Source organism: Ipomoea nil, unplaced genomic scaffold (genome assembly GCF_001879475.1).
Source record: "Ipomoea nil cultivar Tokyo-kokei standard unplaced genomic scaffold, Asagao_1.1 scaffold2826, whole genome shotgun sequence".
Lineage (NCBI taxonomy): Eukaryota > Viridiplantae > Streptophyta > Magnoliopsida > Solanales > Convolvulaceae > Ipomoea > Ipomoea nil.
In genome coordinates this window covers 3324734-3351252 of record NW_017619254.1, presented here as the reverse complement: position 1 = coordinate 3351252, position 26519 = coordinate 3324734, and the positions used below count along the sequence as shown (strand labels likewise).

General features: G+C 36.1%; 3 protein-coding genes across 3 annotated transcripts; 1 reads left to right on the top strand and 2 right to left on the bottom strand.

Annotated features, from left to right (window-relative positions):
* The first annotated feature begins 4928 nt into the window (after positions 1–4928).
* On the top strand, positions 4929–8773 carry LOC109158990 (probable LRR receptor-like serine/threonine-protein kinase IRK). Its single transcript, XM_019306950.1, has 2 exons — positions 4929–6945; positions 7049–8773. The coding sequence occupies exons 1-2, from the start codon at positions 5498–5500 to the stop codon at positions 8490–8492; spliced, it is 2892 nt and encodes a 963-aa protein (XP_019162495.1). The 5' UTR covers positions 4929–5497; the 3' UTR covers positions 8493–8773.
* Positions 8774–11229: 2456 nt separating this feature from the next.
* On the bottom strand, positions 11230–13609 carry LOC109158991. The gene is made up of 4 exons (XM_019306951.1): positions 13142–13609; positions 12767–13073; positions 12066–12187; positions 11230–11949 (listed from the first exon to the last, which is right to left on the bottom strand). The coding sequence occupies exons 1-4, from the start codon at positions 13262–13264 to the stop codon at positions 11497–11499; spliced, it is 1005 nt and encodes a 334-aa protein (XP_019162496.1). The 5' UTR covers positions 13265–13609; the 3' UTR covers positions 11230–11496.
* A 1521-nt stretch (positions 13610–15130) lies between these two features.
* LOC109159145 (probable serine/threonine-protein kinase NAK) lies at positions 15131–18668 on the bottom strand. The gene is made up of 5 exons (XM_019307183.1): positions 18390–18668; positions 16935–17611; positions 16392–16649; positions 16162–16281; positions 15131–16034 (listed from the first exon to the last, which is right to left on the bottom strand). The coding sequence occupies exons 2-5, from the start codon at positions 17583–17585 to the stop codon at positions 15417–15419; spliced, it is 1647 nt and encodes a 548-aa protein (XP_019162728.1). The 5' UTR covers positions 17586–17611; positions 18390–18668; the 3' UTR covers positions 15131–15416.
* Between the last annotated feature and the right edge of the window lie 7851 nt (positions 18669–26519).

Sequence of the window (26519 nt, the reverse complement as noted above, 5' to 3'; positions counted from 1 at the left end):
AGTATACTAGTCATTTTCCTTTTTAAGTATTGAAGTGCTCATCTACAATCTATATTTTGTATTAATTTATGCTCAACATTTTCCTTTAAAAGAGCATTTATTTTTTTTTCAACCAATTTCATTTCATCATGGAAAACCCCCCAAAATTTTGGTGGCTAGAGAAACTGGGTTGTACACGTGTGAATCATAATGCACAATCATTTATATGGCCCACAGTCAGATATGAGAATTTGATTGAAGAAATATGGATATTATTAGTCCTCATCTTGTAGGCAATATATATCATGAACCAGGTTCACATAGTATTATGGACCATGAATCAAAACGACGAGGTACATAAACACAAGATACAGAAAATTATACCACAAGACACATACATATATTATATATTTATTTTTTTTTAAATATAATTTAAGTACATAATTTTGTGTTCATAGACACTGAATTTCACAACACAAGACACAAAAATTCATAACATAAGACATAATTACTAATTTGTTTTAAGTACAGTATTCATATTTTGTATAAAATTTCATAACATAAGACACAAAAACTCCGATCATAAGACACATACACATATATTAGGGTCTACAATGCACTATGAACCTTGGTTTATGGTATAAGAATTGCCTCTTGTAGCAGCCACATTAAGAGAGGGGACAAATATAAAAACATCCATATCCATAAGCCCATTTCTAGGATTTGTGATGGGATGGTTGATCCATGACCTTATTATATTCACAAGCCCAGTAGATGTATCTTATATTTATATGCAAGGAATAATTGGACTTGGGTTGGTTGGTGGGTGGGTGGGTGGACCCTAAAAAAGGAACATCCAAACATGTCACGACGCGGTTTCTCTTTTATGTCTTTTTGGACATGCCCCTTTCTTCAACATTTGCAATCTCTATGCTTTTTCTTTTATTTGTAGGGAAAAATATAGTACTCCGTAATATTTTACATTAAAATATAAAAGTATTATATTTTTTATATATAAATAATAAACACTTTATTTTTAATTATTATTACATTTGTTAGTATATATTTTACATTTCATCAAAACCTGAATCGTCTCATATAAGTTTCTGTCATTTAAAAATAGCTGATAATGATAACTATGCTTCTCTAAATTCTTGATAAACACTTCAGCGAATAACTCTCGCCCCTAATAGCTTATATTTAAACACTTCTCGAGATCAAGACTTCAGAGCAAGAACAACAAATCATACCATGAATCGTTGATGTTTGTAGATTCATTTTTAATATACTAAATATTCTTTTTAACATACTACATATTCATTTTTAGATGGTACATTCAAAATGAACATGTATCGAAATATAATTGAATATATTAAAAATGTATTTGTACTCTTGCAGTACAGTAAATATGAACATGTAGCATACTAAAAATTAACACGTATATTCATCTTACCATGTCCCGTATTGTAATTTTCAAGAATCTACATTGTAATTTACAACGTTGAACAGGGTCCGTGGCATAACGATTGGACAATAACATGTGAGGCTCGAGTGTAATCGTTTGGTTAAAATAATTTTTCATTGTAAAATTCAACAATAATAAGTAATATATCACAAACAGTCTCTGAAAACGCAAGGAATTAAATGGCTCAACTTCATCTAATCTAAGAGACAAGCTAAGGCCCTGTGGCATCAGCCATTTATGATGAGTTTGGTTAGTGGTGAAAGCACAATTGTATTGTTTGATTAAAACTCAAATCAAAGCAAAGCAAAAGCATATGATGATGAGATTAAAGGGCATTAATTAAAGTGAACCAAACCTGCAACTAACATGGATCACTGTTCACTAAACTATTTTAGTGTATCAGGTTAAAACTTTTATTATACTTTAATCTGCTAAAAGGAAAAAATTGGCTGCTCCACCAACCTTTTGTGCACTGTAGACTGCCCAATTTTTTTCTTTCTGGGATTTTGTTTCTTTCTTAGTTTCTTTGATGTTCTTGCTCACTGCATCTTTCTTTATCCCAAGAACCCTTTTGTTTGTAAAACCTGCTACTATCAAATCAACCACTTACCACCACTCATCACAGTTTAAAAAATGTTCCAAACCACTTATCAAGTTGATAAGAAATCTCACTTAAAACCCAGAAATATAAGAGATTTGGGTTAAAGATGAGTTCCTAGTGGGCTGAAGTGTTAGATTAGCTTGATTTACTTCTTTATAGGTTTGAGAGCAGGTTCAGGGTTCAAAATATAGTTCGGTGAAGTCAGAAAATCTGAGTTATCAAAAAAAAAAAATCTAAAATATAGTTTAATTGATTGACTAATGAATTTTATTTTAATGGCAATAGCGGGATGCTTTGAATAACGTGTAGACACTAAAGATACATTTTGTGATTTATTTCTTTTACCAAATTTCAGAACCATGACATGGCCAAGATTTTCAAAATTGAGGTGATTGAGAATAATCACAGTCAAGTTGGTCTGATTGTTGACTTGGTAATCACAAAGTTCTAAGTTCCACTTGCTATAAGAGTGACTTATTGAATATTGACATTCTTAATTTAAAACAAAAAAAAAACAACTCAATAGTTATTATAGAGTATGAATTAGGAGTAGGATTCTGTGCATCTGATGGAGACAGGACAAAGGCAGCTAATGTTGTGAGAAAGTCCAAGAAAGTAAACGACCCCTTTGTCCGTATGTTACTGTTAGTCAAACCAGCTTGCGTTGCTTGGGAGAATTCTTTAATTATCAAAACCCACAACATATTCAATCAATTCTTATATCATGGACCAAGATTCATATTACGTTCTGAATCTTATTACAAAAATTTTGTACATTCAATTAACATATTCTATATATACAATTAATCGTTTTTGTATATGTAAACAAATAACTTGATAATTACTGACACATAATATAATAGTTACTGGTAAAGAATGTGTCAACTATAGATACAGAATCAGAATCTGACTTGATAATTGCTAACCCATAATATGATCGATAACTATTGACACATTGCTCTAAAAGTTGAACCAACACCACAGGGTCAGGTGGAGAAACATTTTCTCTATAGCATTATAAAACAATTCAAACCACTAAGTTAATGAATCAATTATGGTGGGAGAATTGCTCAATATGTAATGCTTCCGATGTGACATTAAATTTTTATTACATTTTACAAGTAATAATATACGGAGTATAATTGTGTTATTTCTAACACAAATGCGTTTCTTAATTATTAAATTATTTTTTAATTAAGATGAAATACATCATTAAATTTAATATCTTGATAAAAAATGACTCCACACACATACATGAGGGGTGTACATAAATGTGTTGACTACGTAGTTTTGTATGGTTTCTCTCATAGAGTTTAATAATGTAAAAATAATAATATTTTTTTGTATACATTTTTTAAGGAGTTAATTTTTTTTTTTTTTTTGTGCACACAATTATTTAGCACTCGAAAGAATACGAGTAGCTGTAGTCTTGTAGAAAATTACAGAGTACTTAGTTAAAATTTTATTCATTTTTAACTATCTTTTAACCTCTTCGATTAAACTTAGACAACTATTTGCATTGATCGAGTATACCAAACATATTCTTTCCACTAATTAATATAACCTAACAAGCAATATTATCCCATTAAGGTTGGTTAATTAGTTTTTATTTGTATTTTTGGAAGATTTTATGGAGTCAAGTAGCAAAAGAAAAAAAAAAAAAATTAACGACCATCTGACATGTCCAGCTCGCGCTTGAAATGCACATGCTAGAAAACGCACAACTTGTTTATTTTTAATTTTCTAAAAAGTGTGTCATTTCAAAGTAGAAGAATTCTACAATTCTCTCTCATTTCACCTCTCTTTTAAATTAGCACATTAACCTTAAACATGAAAAAAAAAAGGAAAAGAAAATCAATAAGAAAGCTCTTAATAGACAAACAAGTATGCATCATATAAGTTCAATAAAAAAGATTTTAAATTGAATCTCATCCTAAACAAGATTGACATAATTATTACACATACAATATTAATAGGATTAGTAAAGAAAAACCTATCTATTATAGCATAAACAAGTGGAGAGGAGATGATATTTCTGGACAAAGAGAACACAATCATATAGGATTAAAGTCAAATATGAGTCATGGGAAAACCAAAGTCAACAAAGAATGCAAATCAAAAGAATATCAGCCCAAGTACTTAGGATTCGGGATCCCATTTTAACAGATAAGGGTTGGGTATCCCATTTTAACAGATAAGGGTTGGGTATCCCATTTTAATATTGAAGTGTATGATAATTGATATGTTAATCACAAAATTTTCAGTTTTTTTTTTTTTTTTTTAATTTTTTAGAAAAAGGTGTTTATTAATTATTTTTTTGTGTGATTATATAATTTAACTTTTTTCTTTTGAATGTTACTAGCTCTATTACATTGTAGTATCTATTCATTCCGAGACTCGAACTTATAACCTTCCAAATGGAAGTCCAACCCGGGTACCATTAGACCATATAATTTAACTTGATTTACTTTCTTGTAATTTTTGGTTGAATAAGTTAAAAGACAGAAAAATAATCAAATAGGCACTCCAACTTTACACAAAAGTAATGGCAGTTAAAGAAAGTCAATGCCTTTACACTAGAGTTTGAATCTGAGACCTCTCATTTGAGGGGCCCTAACGATGCCGCATGACCATAAAGCCTTTAACAATAAATTAGAATGTTTAATTACACTTTTTAATAATTTATTAACTTAATTACACTTTTGTGTTAAGTTGGAGGATTTATTTGATACGCATAATATTGTATATGATCATATATTTAGAAATTATTATTGTAAAGTTGGGAGAAGAAGAAATTATTGTAAAGTTTAATTAATTGGAAGGTATAGTGACATTAATGTTGCGGTTGGAGTAAATGAGTCTGAGAAAGGGGCAGTCTTAATAAAGACGCACAGGACGGACAATTTCTCCTTTTTTCGCCGTTACATTCTCTTTTCTGCCGCCATTAATGTACTGCGCAACTGCTCCATCTATCTATACCCATTCAACTTTCCCACTTTATTCCATTCAAGATTTCCTGTAATTCCTTTTTTTTTTTTTTTTGAATGGACTGCTAATAATTACTCACCCCACGCTTTTTAATTCTTTCTTCTTTAAAAATCAAGAAAAACTCACTCTCTGAGAAGGGAGAGGTTTCAGGTTTAGCAACCACGACGGCGCGCACTAAACCCATCTCTCTCTTGCTCAAAAGCACGCAAGCTGACAAGCGCTTTTGTGCTCCCCACTGCTATTCTTGTTCTGAGATTGGCCCCGCAAAACAATTTGCTTTTGTGGGAAGAAACTTCTTTTTTCAGGCGGTTGTTGGGCTCGGAGTCTTCTGATTTCCGGTTGCATTTCCGGCTTAACGGAGGAAAGTTTTTGTCTTTACGAAAGTTAAGAGACCCCTCCTTCTCCCCCCAATGTTTCCTCTTGTTGTCATTCTCTCTTCTGCTTAAACTTTGTGTTGGGTGGAAATGTTACTGAATATTTTAACTGCTTTTTTATTCTTGATTCCGGTTCTTGTGCTCTCGCTAGACCCGGCTTTTAACGATGATGTTCTGGGTTTGATTGTCTTCAAAGCTGGGATTATAGACCCGGAATCAAAGCTCGAATCTTGGAATGAGGATGCTGAGAGCCCCTGTACCTGGAATGGGATTAAGTGTGATCCTCAGTCCAATAGAGTCTCTGAGGTTGTTCTTGACAATTTCTTTCTTTCTGGGCACATAGGTAGAGGCCTTTTGAGGTTGCAGTTCTTGAGAGTGTTATCTTTGTCCAAGAACAATTTCACTGGGAATATCAATCCAGTTCTTGCCCAAATTCCCAGCTTGAGTGTGATTGATCTGAGTGAAAATAGCTTGTCTGGCTCAGTCCCTGAAGAATTTTTCAGACAATGTGGATCTCTCCGGGTTGTTTCGTTTGCCAGAAACAACCTCAGTGGGCTAATCCCTGTCTCTCTCACCACATGCTCAACATTGGAGAGTGTTAACTTATCCTCCAACCAGCTTTCTGGTCAGTTGCCCTTTGGAGTATGGTCTTTAACTTCTTTAAGGTCATTTGATGTTTCTGATAATTTTCTGGAGGGTGAGATTCCTAAGGGATTTGAGAATTTGTATGCTTTAAGGTCAATAAGTTTAAGGAAGAATAATTTTAGTGGTCAGCTGCCTGAAAACATTGGAAACTGTGTGCTTTTGAAATCAGTTGATCTCAGTGAGAATTCACTTAGTGGAGGTCTTCCTGATTCTATGCAGAAACTGGGTTTATGTACAGCTCTTAATTTAAGGGGAAATATGTTCACAGGAAAGCTTCCAGATTGGATAGGAAATATGAAGAGCTTGGAGATTTTGGATCTTTCTGCAAATGATTTGTCCGGTAGGGTTCCGGACTCCATAGGGTATCTTCAGTCCTTGAAGGAGGTGAATTTGTCGAACAATTGGTTCGTGGGAAGCTTGCCGGATTCTTTGATGAACTGTGTTAACCTTGTGGCTCTAGATGCCAGCCAGAACCGGTTCAATGGTAACCTACCTCAATGGGTTTTCAAGTTGGGTTTGGTTAGTGTCTTTCTTTCTGGGAACAGGTTTACTGGGAGCATTGAATATCCTCCTACAGTGTCCTCGTATCAAAGTCTTCAAGTTTTGGACTTGTCTTCAAATGCGTTAACTGGTGAAATCTCGTCTGCCATTGGGAATTTTAGCGGACTACAGGTCTTGAATGTTTCCAAGAACTCTTTGTTTGGTGGCATTCCAGCAACTCTAGGAGAACTATATCAGACTCGGGTTCTTGATTTGAGTCACAATAGTTTAAATGGAAGCATCCCGTCTGAAATTGGACGAGCAGTTTTGTTGGAGGAGCTGAGGCTCGAAGGCAATTTCCTGACTGGAGTGGTTCCTGCGGACCTCCAAAATTGCTCGTCTTTAACTTCTTTGTAAGTTCTCTGCCTGATAAAGTGATAAAGCCTCTTGCTTTAGTGTTTTAGCTCTTGAATTTATACAGTATTTTGCTATAAGAATTGCATTTCTAATGTGTAGGGTCCTGTCACAGAACAACCTTACCGGTCCAATCCCTGCAGCAATTGCAAAGCTAGCCAACCTTAAGATTGTAGATTTATCTTTCAACGGTTTCTCTGGGAGATTACCGAAAGAATTGACCAACCTTTCCCACCTGATCGGTTTTAATGTCTCCCATAACCATCTGGAAGGCGAGCTCCCTGTTGGTGGCTTTTTCAACGCGATTCCTCTCTCAGCAGTGACCGGAAATCCGTCCCTTTGTGGGGCGGTGCTCAACCATTCTTGCCCCTCTGTTCATCAAAAACCCATTGTCCTCGACCCCAATTCATCCTATGCGGGTCATAATTCTACTTCGTCTCTAGGCCATAAGAGAAATATGCTCAGCGTATCGTCTCTTGTTGCCATTGGTGCTGCTGTTTTTATCGCCCTTGGTGTAGTTACTATAAGTATTCTCAATTCGCACGTGAGCTCATCTTCGAGGCAGTCTGCTGCACTCATGACATTTTCTGGCGGGGATGAATTTAGTCATTCCTATGGCACTGAAGCTAACTATGGGAAACTTGTTATGTTCTCGGGTGATGCTGATTTTGCTTCGGGGACTGAAGCACTTCTGAACAAAGATTCTGAGCTTGGACGGGGTGGATTTGGGGCTGTTTACCGGACTGAACTTAGAAATGGGCGTTCGGTGGCCATAAAGAAACTCAACGTTGCGAGTTTAATCAAATCCCAGGAAGATTTCGAGAGAGAAGTCCAAACGCTTGGAAAGGTTAGGCACCCGAACCTGGTGGTTATCGAAGGTTACTATTGGACTCCTTCGCTACAGCTCCTCATTAGCAAATATGTATGTGGAGGAAGTTTGTATAAAAAACTCCACGAGGAAGAGGGCTGCTTCCTCCTCTCGTGGCAGCAGAGGTTCAGAATCGTACTCGGTGTAGCCAAAGGGCTAGCTCATCTACACGAGATGAGCATAATTCACTACGACATGAAGTCAACCAACATCCTTATAGACCGATCGGGGGATCCCAAGGTCGGGGATTTCGGGCTAGCTAGGTTGTTGCCAGTGCTAGACCGCTACGTTCTAAGCAGCAAGATCCAGAGCGCATTAGGCTACATGGCCCCCGAGTTTGCATGCCAAACGGTGAAAATAACCGAGAAATGTGATGTGTATGGATTTGGCGTCCTGACTTTAGAGGTGGTGACTGGGAAGAGACCCGTGGAGTATATGGAGGATGACGTGATCGTGCTGTGTGATACGGTGAGGAGAGCATTGGAGGAAGGGAAAGTCGAGGACTGCATCGATAACAGGCTGCAAGGTAACTTTCCCATAGACGAGGCAATTCCAGTAATAAAACTCGGCCTCATTTGTGCCTCTCAAGTGCCATCAAATAGGCCCGACATGGAAGAAGTGATCAGAATCTTGGAACTCATCCAGTATTCTACAGAAAGCCAAGATGATCTGGAATGAAGTCAAACAAAGTTTTAAGCCAAACACCACAGATTATTACAGAATGAGTTTTTCAGTGAAGAGTGATCCAAAGGTTGCTTCTTTATTACTATTATTATTTCTCTGTATTATTTTTGTTTTAGGCATCTCTGAAAATTTATTTAATTTTTGTTTGCTGTATTTAAATCATTGGTTTCTCTTCACTGGCTGAAACTTTGGGGGCCCCTTTTGGATTCTGATTCAATGAAAAAGGAATCCTTGATACAGAACCTTTTGGAAATTGTTTCTTGTTTTACTCTCTAGCATATGTTTTCATGCTGCAATTTTATTTTTTTTCAGAGCTGAAAATTCACAGCTTTAGCCTCAGATCTGTCAATTAAGTGAACAGTTTTTCTTCTCTCTTTAGACTTTAGTTGCCTGAACCACACACTTTTGTTGGGTTAAAGCAAAGCTGTAGGATCCACAGAAGCCTAGTTGGAAAGGTTAAAAAATTCTTGTGATTACAGATCCTTTGTGTATTTAACACTCTGAAGCAAATGAAATTTTCATAGTTCTTTTCACTTTTATTAGTCAGGGAACACTCAATAGTTTCTTGCATGCGTCTATGCATATATTCTTGAAAGCTTGACAGATAAGGATTGAAGCTGTCAGAAAATGGGGATGATCCATCTGATACTCATTCATTAATAAGGTTGGTGTTATCATTAATGCTTGGATGTGAAGTCCATTTACTGGATTTAGTTTTCTTTTTCTTTCAAGTTCTGATTTTTTGGGCCCCGAGTAAATCTCGTCTTGTGGTCCTACCCAGCAAAGGAGGTAAACCAGCCTAGGTTATCCATAGTTCACAGGTTCAAACCAAGAAGACCAATAAACTGCTCCCATAGAAGTTGAACTTGGAACATTTTGGTTACCTGTTACCAAGCCAATAGTCGAACCAATTTGGCTGGGGTTGCTCCGAAGTTTTGATTTTGGGTGGGTGGGTGGGTGGGTGGGGGGAGGGGACCTCATGAATAAAGTCTTGTCACATGGAAGAGCTAGACTACCATTGCACTTTTTTCTCTGCATCTTCTTTACTTTGTACATGTGGCTGATGGGTTGCTATCATATTCTTGGGACATGCCAATATACATTGAGGAGCACTGCTAATATTCCAAAGTTTAGTGCTCAGATAACAACATTATAGTAAGATATAATGGTTTATGTGATTAACCTAACTTATCCTTTGTTGTTCTCACTCAATCTCTCTCTAGGCAATGTTTCTTGATTTGTCATTATATTGGACAGAAGCTATAGATGCATGAAACTTGAAAATGACTCAACGATAGTTGTTAGGGTTGTCGAGTGAGTGAAGAATGTCATGAGTTCGATTCTTGTCAACACTCTCTTTGTCAAGCCCATCGCACTAAGTCTTCTTAGTGTGATTTACTTTTCCTGTGTAATTTGCGAGCTGTTATACAGGAGCAGGGTTTGTCTAATACATACTCTTAGATAGTAGCAACAGTTTGGCTGAGAATTAACAATATATATAGTATATATATATATATATTCTGTTGACAGTACTGTATAATAATGGTGGTTCAGTGTAGAGACTGGTAGAAGTGGAGCAAGTTCAAATTTGCCTTTACATTCATTGTGGTTCACTTTAACAAGACAATATGATGGACTCCATGTTAAACTTTGATTAAGCTCCTAGTAGTGAATCATGCTTTACAAAAAGGATATATGAGTGGGGACATGTCAATGTTTCAGTGGATGGACAGCCTTCAATTAGTTTAATCATTCATGGAGTAAAGTAAAAGGAGCCCTCCTCCCATTCATACCTAAAGTGCATTTTCTTTCTTTGAGTGGGAGGAAGAAAGTAATGAGGATAACTAACTATACAATTAATCAATCAATTCAACCAACCGAATAGTTGATAAGCAAGTTGTTAATATACCATGTTAAAGAATGAAAGGTTTAATCTATTTCACATGTTACTGTGGTAGTGATTACAACTATTTATACAGAAAAACTATAACATAATGGACTCACTCTTAACGGGCCTAGGGTTTCAACACTGTTTCAGTGAGGCCCAAAATCACAACGCATTTCAACACTGTTTCAGTGAGGCCCAAAACCACAACGCAGGTGCCAGAACAAGTGAACAGTAGCAGCGGCGGCGGATCTCCGATGGGCAGTGGTGGCGCTAGAAAAAGAGATACCATGTTAAAGAATGAAAGGTTTAATCTATTTCATGTGCTAGTGTTGTACAGATTACAACTATTTATACAGAAAAACTATAACATAATGGGCCCAGTCCTAACAAGCATGGGTTTCAACATACCATTATAAAGGCAAACTCAGCAAAAGACAACTCTACATCAGATACTCTTCTAAAAAAGAATCAAATTCTATAACATAACCCGAGCTGAACCCAAATTAGTCTCAGGAATGCGACCATTAAATTTTAGTGTCAAAAAGAAGATGGAAAAATGTAAGATTTTAGCTGATCGGCATAATGGTTGATTCACCCAAAACGCACCTTCGGATAGCAACTGCAGGCTTTCCTGTAAATCAAGGATAGCAATTGATGGACAGGCACCTGCAAATTCAGTTCTCCAGTCTCATCCTCAAAAGAGACACAAAATGCAGTGTTCAAAACTTTGTTTCTATGGAGGCTTCACAGTTCAAATTCCCAACTAGAAACAAGTTTCCAAAGCCATTCTCATACAAAGCTAAACTGCTACAAGTATACATTCACAAATTTTGATATGGAGTGTGCATAAACCAGGCAGGATGTAGTGATTATAATAATTGTAAAGTGCTGTCAGCACAAAAACAAGATGGGTTGATGGAATTCCACAAGAATATATATATCGCAGACTTTATGATACAGGCGACGAGGAAAAAGGGCAACTTCTGTGTCGCGAAAAAAGAATTTACAGTCACACTAGATTACAAGATTTTACATTTTCTTTGGCTATATTGTATAGTGTTTCAGTGTCTGTCTTGATCCCAAAATTTCACTAGTTTTCCTTCTTGTTCACTAATCATCCCAGTCATTTTCCCACCCGTCTTTCTTAGCAGACCTAGCGGTTAGGCCATTAGCAGAGATGCTTCCAAAGCGCTGTCCTCCAGGTGACTTTACTGCGTTGTCCTCATCCCAATCATCGTCCCAACCCTGATCCCAACCTTCAGCTGTTTCCACATTTACGGCAGAAGAAGATTCTGGTGACCCCATTTCGAGTTCTTGATAAGGAATTCCACCATGCTGTCTCTTTTTCCTTAACTTGCAGCAAGCCCACGTCCCGCCAAAAAGTAGTGCTACCAGAAAAAGGAAGTAGGCACCGTAGATGGGAGTCACTTGTTTAGAATACAGGGAGAACTGCTGCAGAAGACTGTCCACAGATTCAAAATGGCGCAATTGAAGCGAGCAGTTACCATTTCCTGCATCAACTATTATTTGCGGGCCTTTGCTCAAAGTTGGTGATATATTTACCTATAGAAGTGGGATCGTACAAAGTAAGGATTATAATTCAATATCAATATAATCAAAACAAAGAAAACATGAAAACATAACAGAGAAAGAGTGTCATTACTGATGTGAATACATACCGTTACTGTCTTGTTTTTTTCGACAGGCGCAGAAACTATTTTCTCTGATGTTGGGGTATAGACTTTTACTTCCAATCTGCTTTCTCCTTCATTGTGAAGCACAATGAATGACTCTTTTGATCCTGCAACCATATAGAAGACAATGGACATTTATTCTCCAGAAATTTTTAAGTTTTTAACAATACTTTGACTCAACATGCCAAATCTATGGAAGTCAAAATTTTAAGTTTTTAACTATACTTTGACTCAACATGACAAATCTGTTTAAGAAGAAGAATATTTGTTAGTTTCTTTTATCGTGTTTGGCATATAGAAAAGAAAGTAAAGACTAGCGGCATTAACCATATAGTAGTAGAGATATGGATTAACTACCCAAATGCCAGTTTGGCATAAAGAAAAGAAAGTAAAGACTAGTGGCATTAACCATATAGCAGTGGAGATATGGATTAACTTCGCAAATGCTAGTTTGGCATAAAGATAAGAAAGTAAAGACTAGTGGCATTAACCATATAGCAGTGGAGATATGGATTAACTCCCCAAACGACAGCAGTTACAATGGCAACTATGGAGATCCAACAATAGGACTTATACTAGTACTAGCAAAGGCTGCAAAGTAGCAAACCGTATTCAAATTTTTAGAACATGATCCAATGAATGTACTGAACATTATGCTAGATTGCTAGAGAAAGATAGTACCATACCATTTTTTGGCACTTTTATGCAGGCAAGCAATGTCTTCTCAATTTCGCATTTCAGTAGTGCCCCCTCACAACTCTCAGTACTCCCCTCCTCTGCATTTTTACCATTCACTACTTTCCCTTGCTCTTCATTACTCTTTGAATTCGGCGGAGGTATCCCACCAGTTTTCTTACTTTCATCTTTCGAGCCATTCAAATCCACTTTAGTATTGTTGTCACTCCCCTGAATCTCTTTAGGCTTAGCGTTTGCAATTGCAGAACTCAAATTCAATCCCTTACTATCACTTACTGTTGTATTTTCTGGCGAACCCTAAAAACCGAATCTTTTTTAGGAAATCATCTTCATCTTTCATACACTAATATGAGAGAAAAAGTTACCTGTTTCGGAGTGGTGGAAGAATTGTTCGGTGTTGTCGGATTAGAGTCGTTTGATGAAGTGCTTGAAACAATTAAGAATACGAATACGAGAATTAGCGCAATAGCTCTACCATTTTTACCCATTCCAGCAGCAGTAAAAGAAATCTTCAACCTTGGATTACAATCATTCGTCCGCTAGACACCTTAAAAGTCACAAACTTGGTAACAAGAATTAAATTTATCCGCGGAAATCGAAATCGAGAGAGTGTAGTAATCGCCGGAGTCTTTGTTTAGAGTCCTAAAGTGGCAACTTCGACAAATTTCGAAACTTTAAACAGAAAAATGAGACAAAAAGGCCGTAGATTTCACGCATCGTTAAGGAAGAAGAAGAAGAATCTGAAATTTTGGGAAATTGGATAGTTTGAGAATCTGGAAAGTTTTGACATTTTGAGGAAAAGATACCAGGAACCAGTCTGGGTTTTGCAGTTTTGCACAAAATGGAATAAAAAAGAGCTAAGGGGTCGGTTTGGAAAAAATAGTAGCTTTGAGGCAACTCCTAGTGAGATAAACTTTCTTAGTTTGAGTCCATTAATTGATCAAAAGAAAAGTAATTACGAGTTTATATCTTTATAGTCCTTTGTTGGAAGGATTTATCTGGTGCTAATCCTCGTAAAGTAATTACGGATTTTCTCGTCACTCAAATAGTAACTTTGGTATTTGCAAGTCAGTCCTGATCAGTGTTGCAAAAATCGCGCTTAGGCGTCAATTGATGACGCTTGACTGCGTCGATTAATGCCGGAATCGACCTCCTCCGCGGCTGGCTAGGCGGTTGAACCGTCTAAAGCCATTTTTTTAAGGGGTTATTCGCCAAAACAACGTCGTTTTGACAAATAACCCTTGAAAAAAAAAAAATTTAATTGCGATTTCAAGTTTTCAGGGCTCAGAAATCAGAAGCTACAACTTCACTCTTCAATTCGCCGAAACGCCTCCGCCACGCCCACGCCCACCACCCCTCCGCCGCCCGTCTCCTCCGCGGCTGGCTAGGCGGTCTAGGCAGTCGGTCGAACCGTCTGAAGCCATTTTTTAAGGGGTTATTTGCCAAAACGACGTCGTTTCGGCGAATAACCCTTGAAAAAAATTTAAATTGCGATTTCAAGTTTTCAGGGCTCAGAAATCAGAAGCTACAACTTCACTCTTCAGTCCGCTGAAACGCCTCCGCCACGCCCATGCCCACCACCCCTTTGCCGCCCGCCTCTTCCGCAGCTGGCTAGACGGTCTAGGCAGCCGATCGAACCGTCTGAAGCCATTTTTTAAGGGGTTATTCGCCAAAACGACGTTGTTTCGACGAATAACCCTTGAAAAAAAAATTAAATCGCGATTTCAAGTTTTAAGGGCTCAGAAATCAGAAGCTACAACTTCACTCTTCAGTCCGCCTAAACGCCTCTGCCACGCGCACGCCCGCCGCCCGCACACCGCCCGCCTTCGCCTCCACCCCCACGCGTCGCTGCCTCCACCAGTTGCCGGCCAGGTATGGTATTTACTTATTTATTTTATTTGTTATTTACTTATTTATTTCAGTTTAGGTTTTGAGTTTTGACCATTTTACTTTAATTTTTTTTTCTTTTGAATCTCTAAAGTTGTATAGAATTTACAATTAAACTAATCAATTATAATTTTATAAATATTTTTTAGGCTTTTAAGTAATTAGGTATTGTAATTTTTTGTTTTAATTTTTTTTTAAAAAAATGAACGCCTAGAGGACACCTAGCGTCTTTTTTAACCGTGGTCCTGATTCTTTCTTGTTATCTTAGTTCCCTAAAAAAATATTATTAGTGCTACAAGGTCCCTGTCCATTGCAAAATTGTTAATCTCTGTTTCAGTAAGCTTCTGAAAAACAACTCTGCTAAAGAAGCCTTTTTTTTGTTGTTGCATCAATTAACTAAATATGATATCATTTATATATATATATATATATATATATATATATATATATATATATATATATATATATATATATATTTATACAAGTAATTAACCAAATATAATCTCTACACAGATACACACTGAGAAATGGTATTCAATCAAGGAAAGCTACAACCCCTCCTTTATAGCCCTATAGTAGATGAAACTAATAATTAACCCAAGAAAAAGCATATCTACAAAATGCCATTCCTCATATTTACTTCCTCTAAGAGAAAGAGGGTGGAGGAACCACATCTTTATCTTCTATATTTCATGTAAAAACCACTTTTCGATAAAAAGAAAAGAATTTAAAAAATGCTCTCTATATGAACAATCAAAATCCTTCGACGCTGGATCTCCTTACAGATGAAGATGATGTCCTCCGGCTCTCATGTTGATCCACGTCCTCCAGAGAGAAGGAGCATGTCCGAGGGGGAAGAGATAGGGGTGGCTGTGTAGGTGAAATAGGCGGGGGTCTGGTGGAGGGTGACAAAGGGGAGAGATTTAGCATTGGGGGTGGGGGGATGATCCCGTTCAAGCTAGGTGAGTTTGATCTGTGCTTCATGCTGGCTCTCCCGGGCTCTTGAAGTGGAAACCGCGAAGTATACTTCATGTCCTGCACAGTCTTGAGCTGCTCCACTATGGTTCTCATGGTGGGCCTTCCCGACGGGTCCTTTTGCAGACATCTTTGAGCAATGTCGGCCATCGTCCTAGCTGCTTTGGCAGGGAACCGACCTTTCAGCTGGGGGTCCATGATAAGTGATAGCCTAGAATCATCAGCCAGAAAGGGCCAGCTCCACTTCACCAAATTGCATTCTTCCTTTGGATGCCGACTATCCAAATTCTTCCTGCCCGTGAGAAGCTCAAGAAGCACAATCCCGAAGCTCCAAACGTTGCTCTTAGGGGTTAGCAAACCCTTCTCCAGTGTCTCCGCAGAAAGATTTGCAATCGCCTGAAGAAATGGACTAGGAAAAATAAGTTGCGATCCTCGGGAATATCACCATGAGGTTTACCCAGTGCACACCCTCAGGTAGAAAAAAAAAAGGCACTTAATAGTTAATAGCATGCTTTACACTTACAGCTGAACTACACGAGATGTCAGTTTCTTGAATGTGGGTAATGCAACCATATCCTGAAAGCTTTGCACTAAAATCTTTGTCGATCTGTATATTGCCAGCTGAAAATTCATGGAACATTGCCTGTCAAAACGGAAAAGGGAAATTCAGCATAATCCAAAGACTTCCCATCCAAAAACTTAAGAATCCAACCATTCCACATTAATTATTTTCAGAAAAAAAGTTATAATTACCTGAAAGGGTCCTTCCTCGTGGAGAAATGTAAGCCCTTGTGCAGCACAGAATGCAATTTTCATTCTAGCATTCCAATCTATCGGGGGTCCATCTGATCTCCCGAATAAAAGCCTGTCTAAGCTTCCATGGAAAAGCCTCTCATAAACTAGCATCCTCTCCCCCGAGCCTTCGCGTGCATGGAAACCAATTAGTTTGCAAAGCGAAGGATGTTCCAATGAAGCTAGGGTGTTAACTTCATTCACGAATTCTTTCAAACCCTGGAAAGCAAAAGAGATCGTTAGGATTTATTCCAAATTTGCACGAAAGGTGCTGAAAGTAGTAATTAGATTCAAGCTGGTGATCAGTGTTGCAAAAATCGCGCCTAGGCGCCGATTCTAGGCGGTCAGCCTCCTAGGCGCCGATTCTAGGCGGTCAGCCTCCTAGGTGCCGATTCTAGGCGGTCGGCCTCCTAGGCGCTCTAGGCACCCTAGGCGGTCCCCAAGCGCCTAGAGGGCGCCTAGCGATTTTTTCAACATTGCTGGTGATGTAAAGCTCAACAATACCTGAGATGAAGGGTGGAGACGAGTGACAGTGGCTTCTAGCTTCTTTGCGCCCGGCAGATCATCCCCAAACGAGGCTCTGTACAAAACAGAAGAAAGACCTTCTGACATACATCGTTCGGGGGAGAAGTTGTGGCATGCAGCTGCAATCTCTTCATACGTAAAGTTCTTTAGGTTTCCCGTAGAAAGCAGTGTAGGGGGCAGGGCGGGAGGCAGCGGGAGCGGACCAGAGGCGGTGAGAGGGCCGCTAGCATTTCCGATTTTAAAGCTCCCCATGGTTTTCAGGGTGGCAGCGTTCTGGGGTGAGGGGAGAGGAAGAGGCTGAGGACTTGGCGGTTGATATTCTTTCATCGATCCCACACGACTTTTGCTCGACTCCTGCTCCTCACTGTCCATGAGAACTTGTTCTGCAGTGTCGAGACTCGAAGGTGCAGATAGTGCTCTCGTCCTACTGCTCCTTACTCGGTTATTTGACTGAACGGATTTTATTCTAGTCTTGAAACTCGGCGGAGCAGACTGCAATGTCCTCGTTTGTACTGGGGGTTCGGGCAACGCTGTTGCTGTAGGGGAATGATCCTGAGGGTTAACACGTTTGACATGGATAGTCTTCTCAGACGGTTTCTTCTTATATTTTAAAACCGTGAAACATCCCATCTTCTTATCACAAAGCTTCTAAGCACCTGCCAAACGAAGTGGGAGAGTCAGGTCCCAATCGGCTAAAATACCCGAGAACAATGAAGCAGTAAATGACATCAAACAAATGAAATAAATGCATATGAACTCTGTTAAGAAGTACAACCCCAGAACCTTGAACAATGAAGAAGGTCTACTTAACACAGAAGACCCTTTTCCTCTTTAATTCATTACTCTATACTTGTATTTCTTGAAATGGGGACACTGACTTCTGACAAATTGAACCACCATCAAAGCATCAAAAATCAAACAAATTATTTGAGGGTCCAGGATTGCCTTTCTACTGTTATGTTTCCCTCAAGAAATTGTACCATATCCCTTCAGCCATTATACATCTGATTGTGCTTAAATCTTAGCCATGCTATGCCCAGCTTCCCAAATCCCACATCTTACACACACATAATGAAATGCTTTCTACAATATTAGCACTTGTGAACAGTGAAGGCAATAAATGATTCCAACCAAAATATTAACAATTCTATTTTCACCAAATTCAACTTTACAGCACAGTAAGCAATGGATTACTTGAAGGAAAGAGAGGGTGGCCTCCTCAGACTCACCATGATTTCATGGGAAAATTTTACCAAATCGAATTAAATTAATTTATAATTTTAAATTTCAAACAAATTAAAAGAATATGACATAAACACCTTGCCACCCACAATTTTCTTGATATTCCACCAGCTCCCAGACCAATTCCCCACCAGAAAATGACCAGAAACAAAGTCTGATGAAAGAACAGCAAAAAGATAAATAAAAACGAACCTGGAGGAGATTACTGGAGCAAATTCAACTGATCTTGAGGTGTTCAGGGGTCAAAGATTTGATCTTTAATAATTTAAAAGGTGCCCAGGCAGTGAATTGAAACCCACAGACAATTTTGAACTTTGATTTTTAAAAAAATTTATCTGTTAATATAGGGAAAACACCCCAAGGACAAATCAATGATTACATAAATGGGGAAAGGCAAGAGCAGATTTTTGAGAAAGAAAAAGCAAACAGAGACGAAGAAGAAGAAGAAGAAGAAGAAGAAGAAAAAAGAGAGAAAGAAAGTTGTAGTGCGGTGAGGAGAGAGAGAGACAGATGGGGTCACAGACTCTCACAGGGATGGAGTACAAAGCAGTAGTCAAACCAACCAAAACTCCCACAAACAATTTTTTCTTAGTTAAGAAAACACTTCTCATTTTTGTTAATTCCTTATCTCCTACTCACTATTATTATTTTTGGTAATATTATAATTTTTATTTTTTATACAGTACTTTTTACCAACTTTTATATTCCTTATGTCCCAGTCTAATATAAGGAGAACTATTTACAGTTTAATTTTTTATAATATTAAATTTAGTATTATTATATAAATTATATGCTAAAGATTTTGGGGTCGAAATATAGTGTGAGGTATTGACTCTTTGTGTGTTAGTAAATTAGAAAAGTATAAACAGATATTACATTGTAACAAGGTCAGTAGAACTAAAAAAAAAAAATTAAAAATAAATTAAATTTAAAAATAATAAGTAAATAAGAAAGATTTGATTTAACAAATGAATATTAGACACTAAATGTAAAATGAGACGGAGGGAGTAATATTTTATAAAATTTCATTTAACGATTAAAATTTACTACCCCAATTAAAATGAGAGTATATTTTACGATTAAAATTGGAAAAAGAAAATACTACCCCCTCTAAGTCGAATTCATTGTATAAGATTTTTTTAGTGTTATTTATTTTTTTATATGATTTATATATTATTACATATAAAAATAAAAGTAACCTATTATATATCTCCATATAGTAATTTGTAAATATTTTTCGTTATTTTTAAAAAAAAAAATTGAAGAAAAAATATACGGTCAATTCTTGAAATGAATAAAAATATAAAGTGCCTCAAAATTCAACGAAGATGGGCCAATTGAAGGCGACAGCCCAGTCAAAGTTGGAAAATTATTAGCAGTATGAAAATTTGTTTTCCTTTTTTTTTTTTAAGGATAGCCGCATGATTTTCCTGCGGTGGTCAAAGAGACCCGTCCCGATGGGTGTTTGACTCTCGCGCATCGCCGTCAGATCTCCATCACGAAGCTAAGATCTACGGCCTCCGTTGCCGTTCAAAGCCAATCGTGGTCCCCACCGGCATCAACCGTTTTTTTAAACAATCTCTCTCTCTCTCTATCTCTCTCTCTCCCCTTAAAATATTCGGGTGTCGTCACGCGCTTCCCGCCTTTCGTCCGGAAAAGAATTTTCCCAATTCTGGAAAATCTTTGCCCAAAAGCCCCCAAAGTAGTTAAGAATTGAATTTCGTTACTCAACTTTGTTGCTCTTCTCTGTTTCAAGTTTGAAATTTGAATCCATTGGATTTACTCTTTTTTTTTTTTTCCTTTTCGAATTAATTACGGAGTATTGACGTAATGTTTGACGCAATTAACTAATAATTTTAGTTATTATTAAGTATTACAAAGTAAATATTAGTTAAAATGAATAATCAATAAAGTATATAAGTGTTTAGAAACAAATTAATAAACGTAAAATTATTTAAAATGATATATTTTTCTTTTTTACAATAAGTTAAAGCAAATGTTAGTTAATAATTTCATTTATTTTGCTATGGGTAAAGTATTATTTGAATCGAAATAATTGGTAATCAATTAATTTGTATGGAGTAATATTTATTTACGTGTTGATTAGACAATTCTTAATTAAATATGTAGACAACTAGAGTTAAAAAGTTATGAGAGACGAAATATACATTTAATGCACTCTCTCATTATATTAAGGTGTTGGAAGACTTTTCTAAGTGTTCAAACTAAACAAACTAGTCAACTATGTCGTCGTGTGTAAAGCTTATTTAAGAACCAGCAATTTAGGTCAAGAATGATGTTGGTTCTCATAGCAACCAATTGGGTTCCGCTCAAATGGTATTCTTGCTCGACTTTTGTTTGCTACTTCCTTTATATAAGAGGAGCAATTATACTTTTCGAAACATAACTGTATGCGGACTTGCTGAGAAGCTAAAAAGGTTTCTTCATTTAAGGAGCCCTAATTACTAATCAATTGTTAAAAAAAAAAAAAAAAAAAAAAACTTATAAGGGTGTTTTGGAAAAAGTTTACGCCATATGCAATGACGGATCAGTCAAGATTTTGGTAGATCCACCATTTACTAAATAAGCTCATAATTTCGAGTCAAGATTTTGGCAGATCCGCCATTTACTAAACAAGTTCATAATTTCGAATCAATTAAACCATATTAATAGTGGAGTTTTGGTACTTAACATTTAGTTTCTCATTGTTTGTTATTCTATATCAAACATACATTTTTACACTCTAACATGATAAAAAACTAAAAAGAATTTTAATCTTTATTAGGAAGAATTAACAGTACACACAGCATTTTATTATAAAAAATTATAATAGATTTAATCTACTTATCTTTAACGCATCCTTCTTTGTGTTAGCCGAAAGTTGGAATAAGCCAATCTATTTTTTCAACTGCATGCATGTATATGAGATTTTTCCCCTTCTATATATCTATTCCTATGATTTTTTATTTGTATTTTTTTTATTTTATGAAAGTAGTTATTAAGTGATAGATTAAATAGTTAGTATTTTTATCTAATAACCTTAAATGAAAGTTTTAGTAGAAAATAATCTAAACTTACCAGATCTTATGAACTCCTGTGTATCAACTATGGATGATGAATTAATTCACAGCAATCTTGGGCTGCATATACAAATAGCAGTGTTTCACACTTTGATCTTGAGCTGTAAAACTTCAATTTTGTCCCGTAGTAGTTAGATCTGTAAAATTATAAACTTAAGGTTTAGATCTTCCAATTTAATTTGTTTTTTACTCGTAGAAAATAATCAAAACTTACTGTTTATGGATGGAAGCTCTCTGTATCGTCATGGTTGCCGAAGTTTTTTCTTCGATCAATAATCTGCTATGGCGGTGTGTAGATGATTTGTTCTTCTAAGCTCTTCTACTGCTGACCTTAAGCAATCAACAAACTAAGATTTGTTCATACTTAATAAAATTTGGGGGACGGTAGAGGATGAAGTGATTTCCAAATCGGTAGTGTGAGGTTGTGTTCGAAGACATGAGAACTTAGAGGATAAAATTGAAGGGCGAAATGGGAAGATTGGAGATCAGATGTGTTATCCTGAAACGGGTTGGAATGGATATGGACTGATCAGACATGACAAATTCATTGTTTACTAAATTGATCAGCCCAGTGTGTGTGTACGCGTGCGTGCCGCGTGCGCGTGTGCGTGCGTGCGTGGTGTGTGTGTATGTGTGTGGAGAGAGAGAGAGAGAGAGAGAGAGAGAGAGAGAGAGAGAGAGAGAGAGAGAGAGAGAGAGAGAGAGAGAGAAAGAGAGAGAGAGATTAAATATGACAAAATTAAAAGAAAGTGAGTAAATATGGCAATGCTACAATAGTCGAGGACTAAAAGTAGAAGTTGCCCAAAGTCATTGATGTAATATGGCAAAATTAAAAGAATAGGACTAAATGTGAAAATGCCACAATAGTCAAGGACTAAGGGTCCGTTTGGAAAGCAGGAAAATGACTTCTGAAAAATATTTTCTGGAAAATGAGTTATTTTCTTGAAAATAGTTTCCTTTCTGGTGTTTGATTGCACATCAAAAAATTATCTTTGTGTGTTTGGTTCATTTTTCAGGAAATGACTTGAATCGTATAATTAAATATTTTAATTATTTTGTTTAATTAAAATTTAATCTCTGCCACCACCCATGGTGGCCACTTTTCCCAAATTCGATTTCCGCTGTCGTACTTGATCTACCTCGACCACGACTACCGCCAGATAGTGCTCGCTAGTCGTGGCCTTAATATGGGCAAGGAAAGCGATTACAAGGTCCTCCTCGATAATCGCATCGGGAAGCAGATGTTCGACGGCATGTACGTGCACCACGGATTCTTGAAGGTTGCGATTTGGTTGTTGAACACTGAGTCCGAGACTCTGAGGACGCTCTGGGAAGAGAACGAGAAGAACTTTAAGATGATTTTCGCCGGCCACTCTTTGGGATCCGGCGTGGCGTTACTCCTCTTCCTCATCATCTCCGCCACTGCCCATGGTGGGCACAACGACAATGATTCCGACCCCGACGAATCCAACGACGATGATTCCTCGATTTAGATGACGGCGAATCCGCCCATGGGAACGCAATTCACCGGCGACATGAGGAGAGGGTAGAGAGAAGAGGCGTGCACTTGGTAGCCAAACACCAAAAACTAGGAAAATGATTTCTAGACATCATTTCTCGGGTTTCCAAAGACACCCTAAAAGTATAAGTTGCTCAAAGTTAGAAATGTAATATGATAATATTAAAAAAATATGACTAGATGTAGCAATGCCATAATATATAGTCCAGAACTAAAATTGAAATTTGCTCTTTACGCATTTTATAAAAAGGGCAAAAAAAAAAAAAGAAAAAAAAAAAAGGAGAAATCAATTGAAAGAGTTTAAAATATCTGGCCTTTGGGCTCAGTGATCATCGTGTATCCATTGAGACTAGGTTATTTAGGCCCGCCTGCTTTATGCTTCAATTAACTGATGAGCTAGTTATACAAAGCCTACTGGGCCTTACTTGGGCTATGAATTAATGTTTTATTAATTTACGGCAAATTTATGGGGACGTTATGCCATGGAACCGTGTTCACCATTTATGGTGAACACGATTCCAACGGTGTTAGTACACCGTTATTATTATTATTATTATTATTATTATTATTTTCTTCTTAATTAATTGTGTGACTTTTCTTCTTTATTTTTACATTTTGCGGTTTCACTTTAATTTTAGGTGAACAAAGATTTCGGACATTCATAAATTATGAATTCATGCCTGCACATTCACTTTGGAACCATGCCTACACATTCCCGTCCGAAATCACGGACATTCATAAATTATGAATCCATGCCTGCACATTCACTTTGGAACCATGCATACACATTCACTTTGGAACCATGAGATTATGAATTTTCTGTTATAAGATTATGAATTTTTTGTTATGAGATTATGAATTTTCAGTTATGAGATTATGAATTTTCTGTTATGCGATTATGAATTTTCTGTTATGAGATTATGAATTTTCATTACATTCATAATTTCGGACATTCATAAATTATGAATTCATGCCTGCACATTCACTTTGGAACCATGCCTACATATTCCCGTCCGAAATCACGGACATTCATAAATTATGAATCCATGCCTGCACATTCATTTTGGAACCATGCCTACACATTCACTTTGGAACCATGAGATTATGAATTTTCTGTTATGAGATTATGAATTTTCAGTTGCGAGATTATGAATTTTCTGTTATGCGATTATGAATTTTCTGTTATGAGATTATGAATTTTCATAAAATTCATAATCTCATAACAGAAAATTCATAATTTGATCAAACGCGCGCCGTTAACTCCACATCCGCGAATTTTTTTTTTTTTTGCCTAAAAACGACGTCGTTTTGCCTTGTGTTCACCATTCTCAGTGAACACGATTCCATGGCATAATTTGCGAAATTTATGAAATCAAACATAAGAGAATGGATGAAGTAAGAATCAAACTTGTGATCTTTTGGTATGAGAATTATGGTATGTATACTTAATCACTTATTCGACATAATTTTTCTTTTTCTATGAATGAAACACGGAAAATTCATAATTTAAAAGAATTGAAATTCCAATTTTATTTTTTTAAAAAAAGAAACAATTTCAGTGAACCCACCAAACGAGCTACAAGTCTACAAGTATTTTATGATACTCTCGATTCAATTAATAATTTCTAATCTGTTTAAAGCTAAAATAATTATCCAGCAAACCAACTCCTACGACCACAAATCAACGAAAGTTAACGGTGGTTATTTAAGGGAAGAAAATTAAATCATATAATTGACTTAATTAAAGCTAATTATTATTCTCTTAAAAATTAAATAGAAATGTTATTATTTTACGGAGTATTTTGTTAGACATATACTATATTTTGTACCTATGGTGAGTGTAATTGGTAGGAGAGAGAAAACTACATTGGAATTATATATTACCATTTTCTCTGCACAAAATAGTAATCTCGTAGTTTTTCCTTCTTTTGTCCACTCTCTAAAACTTTCACTCTTTTCTCTACTATTATATTTTAAAAATCAACCCAACAGTGTAGTTCAAGTGATAAATAAACTCTCTTTGTAGGGAAGAATTCTGAGATAACTCGGATTTGATTCCTCTCGTCACAATCGACGATTCTGATTGATAAACCGACAGAGAAAAACCTAGACCACCTCGTGGTTTCCAAAAAGAAAAATAAAAAATTATCTTTTAAAAAGTTCCCAACTCAAGCTATAAGTCCATTCAAACCTACACAACATCCAAAGCTGTTAACTCCATAAGTCAAAACAATACATAAGCCATCACGTACTATATATATGCAACATTATTTATTTCCTATCAAACTTCTAGGCTACTTGGCTTCAATTCAGAGACTGTTTATAGTGATGAGTCTTCATTACTGACCACCAACCACCTAAATCCTTAAATGCTTAATTGATGTCGAAGGTTGAGCATGGCATATATGTCAGTCTCATAGAAGTTAATTTGTATTAGTCTTGTCAACTACACACAAAATCAAGGGAGAAGAAGTGATGCTATTACATTAATATATAGGTCAAAACTTTGAGATAGATAAAGATACTTAATAATGGAGTGATGTATATTGTGATTAGTTAGATATTAAATCAAATGCAATCAAAGACAAATAATGCTACATGGCACATGCATGTTGGGCGGCAACTTGAAGAATGGAGTTCAGTATCATGCCTTCGATGCGTGACGTTGATTGTTACACAAGTATAAGAAAATATGAATGTTGCGCCCTTCCCAGTAAGCTATATATAATTTTTGACGTAGTGATAAACGCTTGATCTTGACAATTGGTATATGACATGTTGTGCAGGTTGGCAGGTCCTATGAAGGAACTAAAATTACGCCTTTTCTACTAATTATAACTTTTGGCGTAATAGTATGGTTTAATTGGAGCTATTATTTCTTAGTGAATAAATATTGTGTAAGACCATTTCACGTGAGACATATAATATTTTTTAGCTAAGTTATAATGCTTATATATATATATATATATATATATATATATATATATATATATATATATATATAAAAGTATTACTCCGTACATTTTAGATATATAAAAAGCATTATTATAATAATTACCATTTTCACATGAGAAGGTCTCAAATAATTAGACTTATTCTTTCTTAGTAGTGTTTGACAATATTATATTACTTAATAGTTGATAATGGATTGTATTAGTGAATAATTGATAGTGGATTGTGTTGACAGCATATAGCTTAGCATTAGCGGTTTGAAAAAAATACGGAGTATTTGATAAATTAACTCTCTACTATTAGTCGATAACATGTAAAGTGACATATGAATCTATTGTTTTACATACTTATTTAACTATCTTTAAATTATTTTTAGTTTTAGATATAAACTTTAAAATAATTAATTTAATTTTATATCATAATAATAATAATAATAATAATAATAATATTATTATTATTATTATTATTATTATTTATTGCCCTAACAGTTTAACTATTGATTATTATTATTATTATTATTATTATTATTATTATTATTATTATTATTATTATTATTATTATTATTTTTCTCTTCTATAAATCAAATCATGACACATGGCAGAGTTTTACTCCATAGGAATACATTTATCATTTTCCTTCAATTATTGACAACACAACCAAGATGTATGGAGAGTTTGGCCGTATTTGGTAACATAGTTAGCTTATTAGCCAATTTTGACTTGTTTGACCACTAGTAGATGTCTGACTTGGTTAAATAACAAATATGAGTGT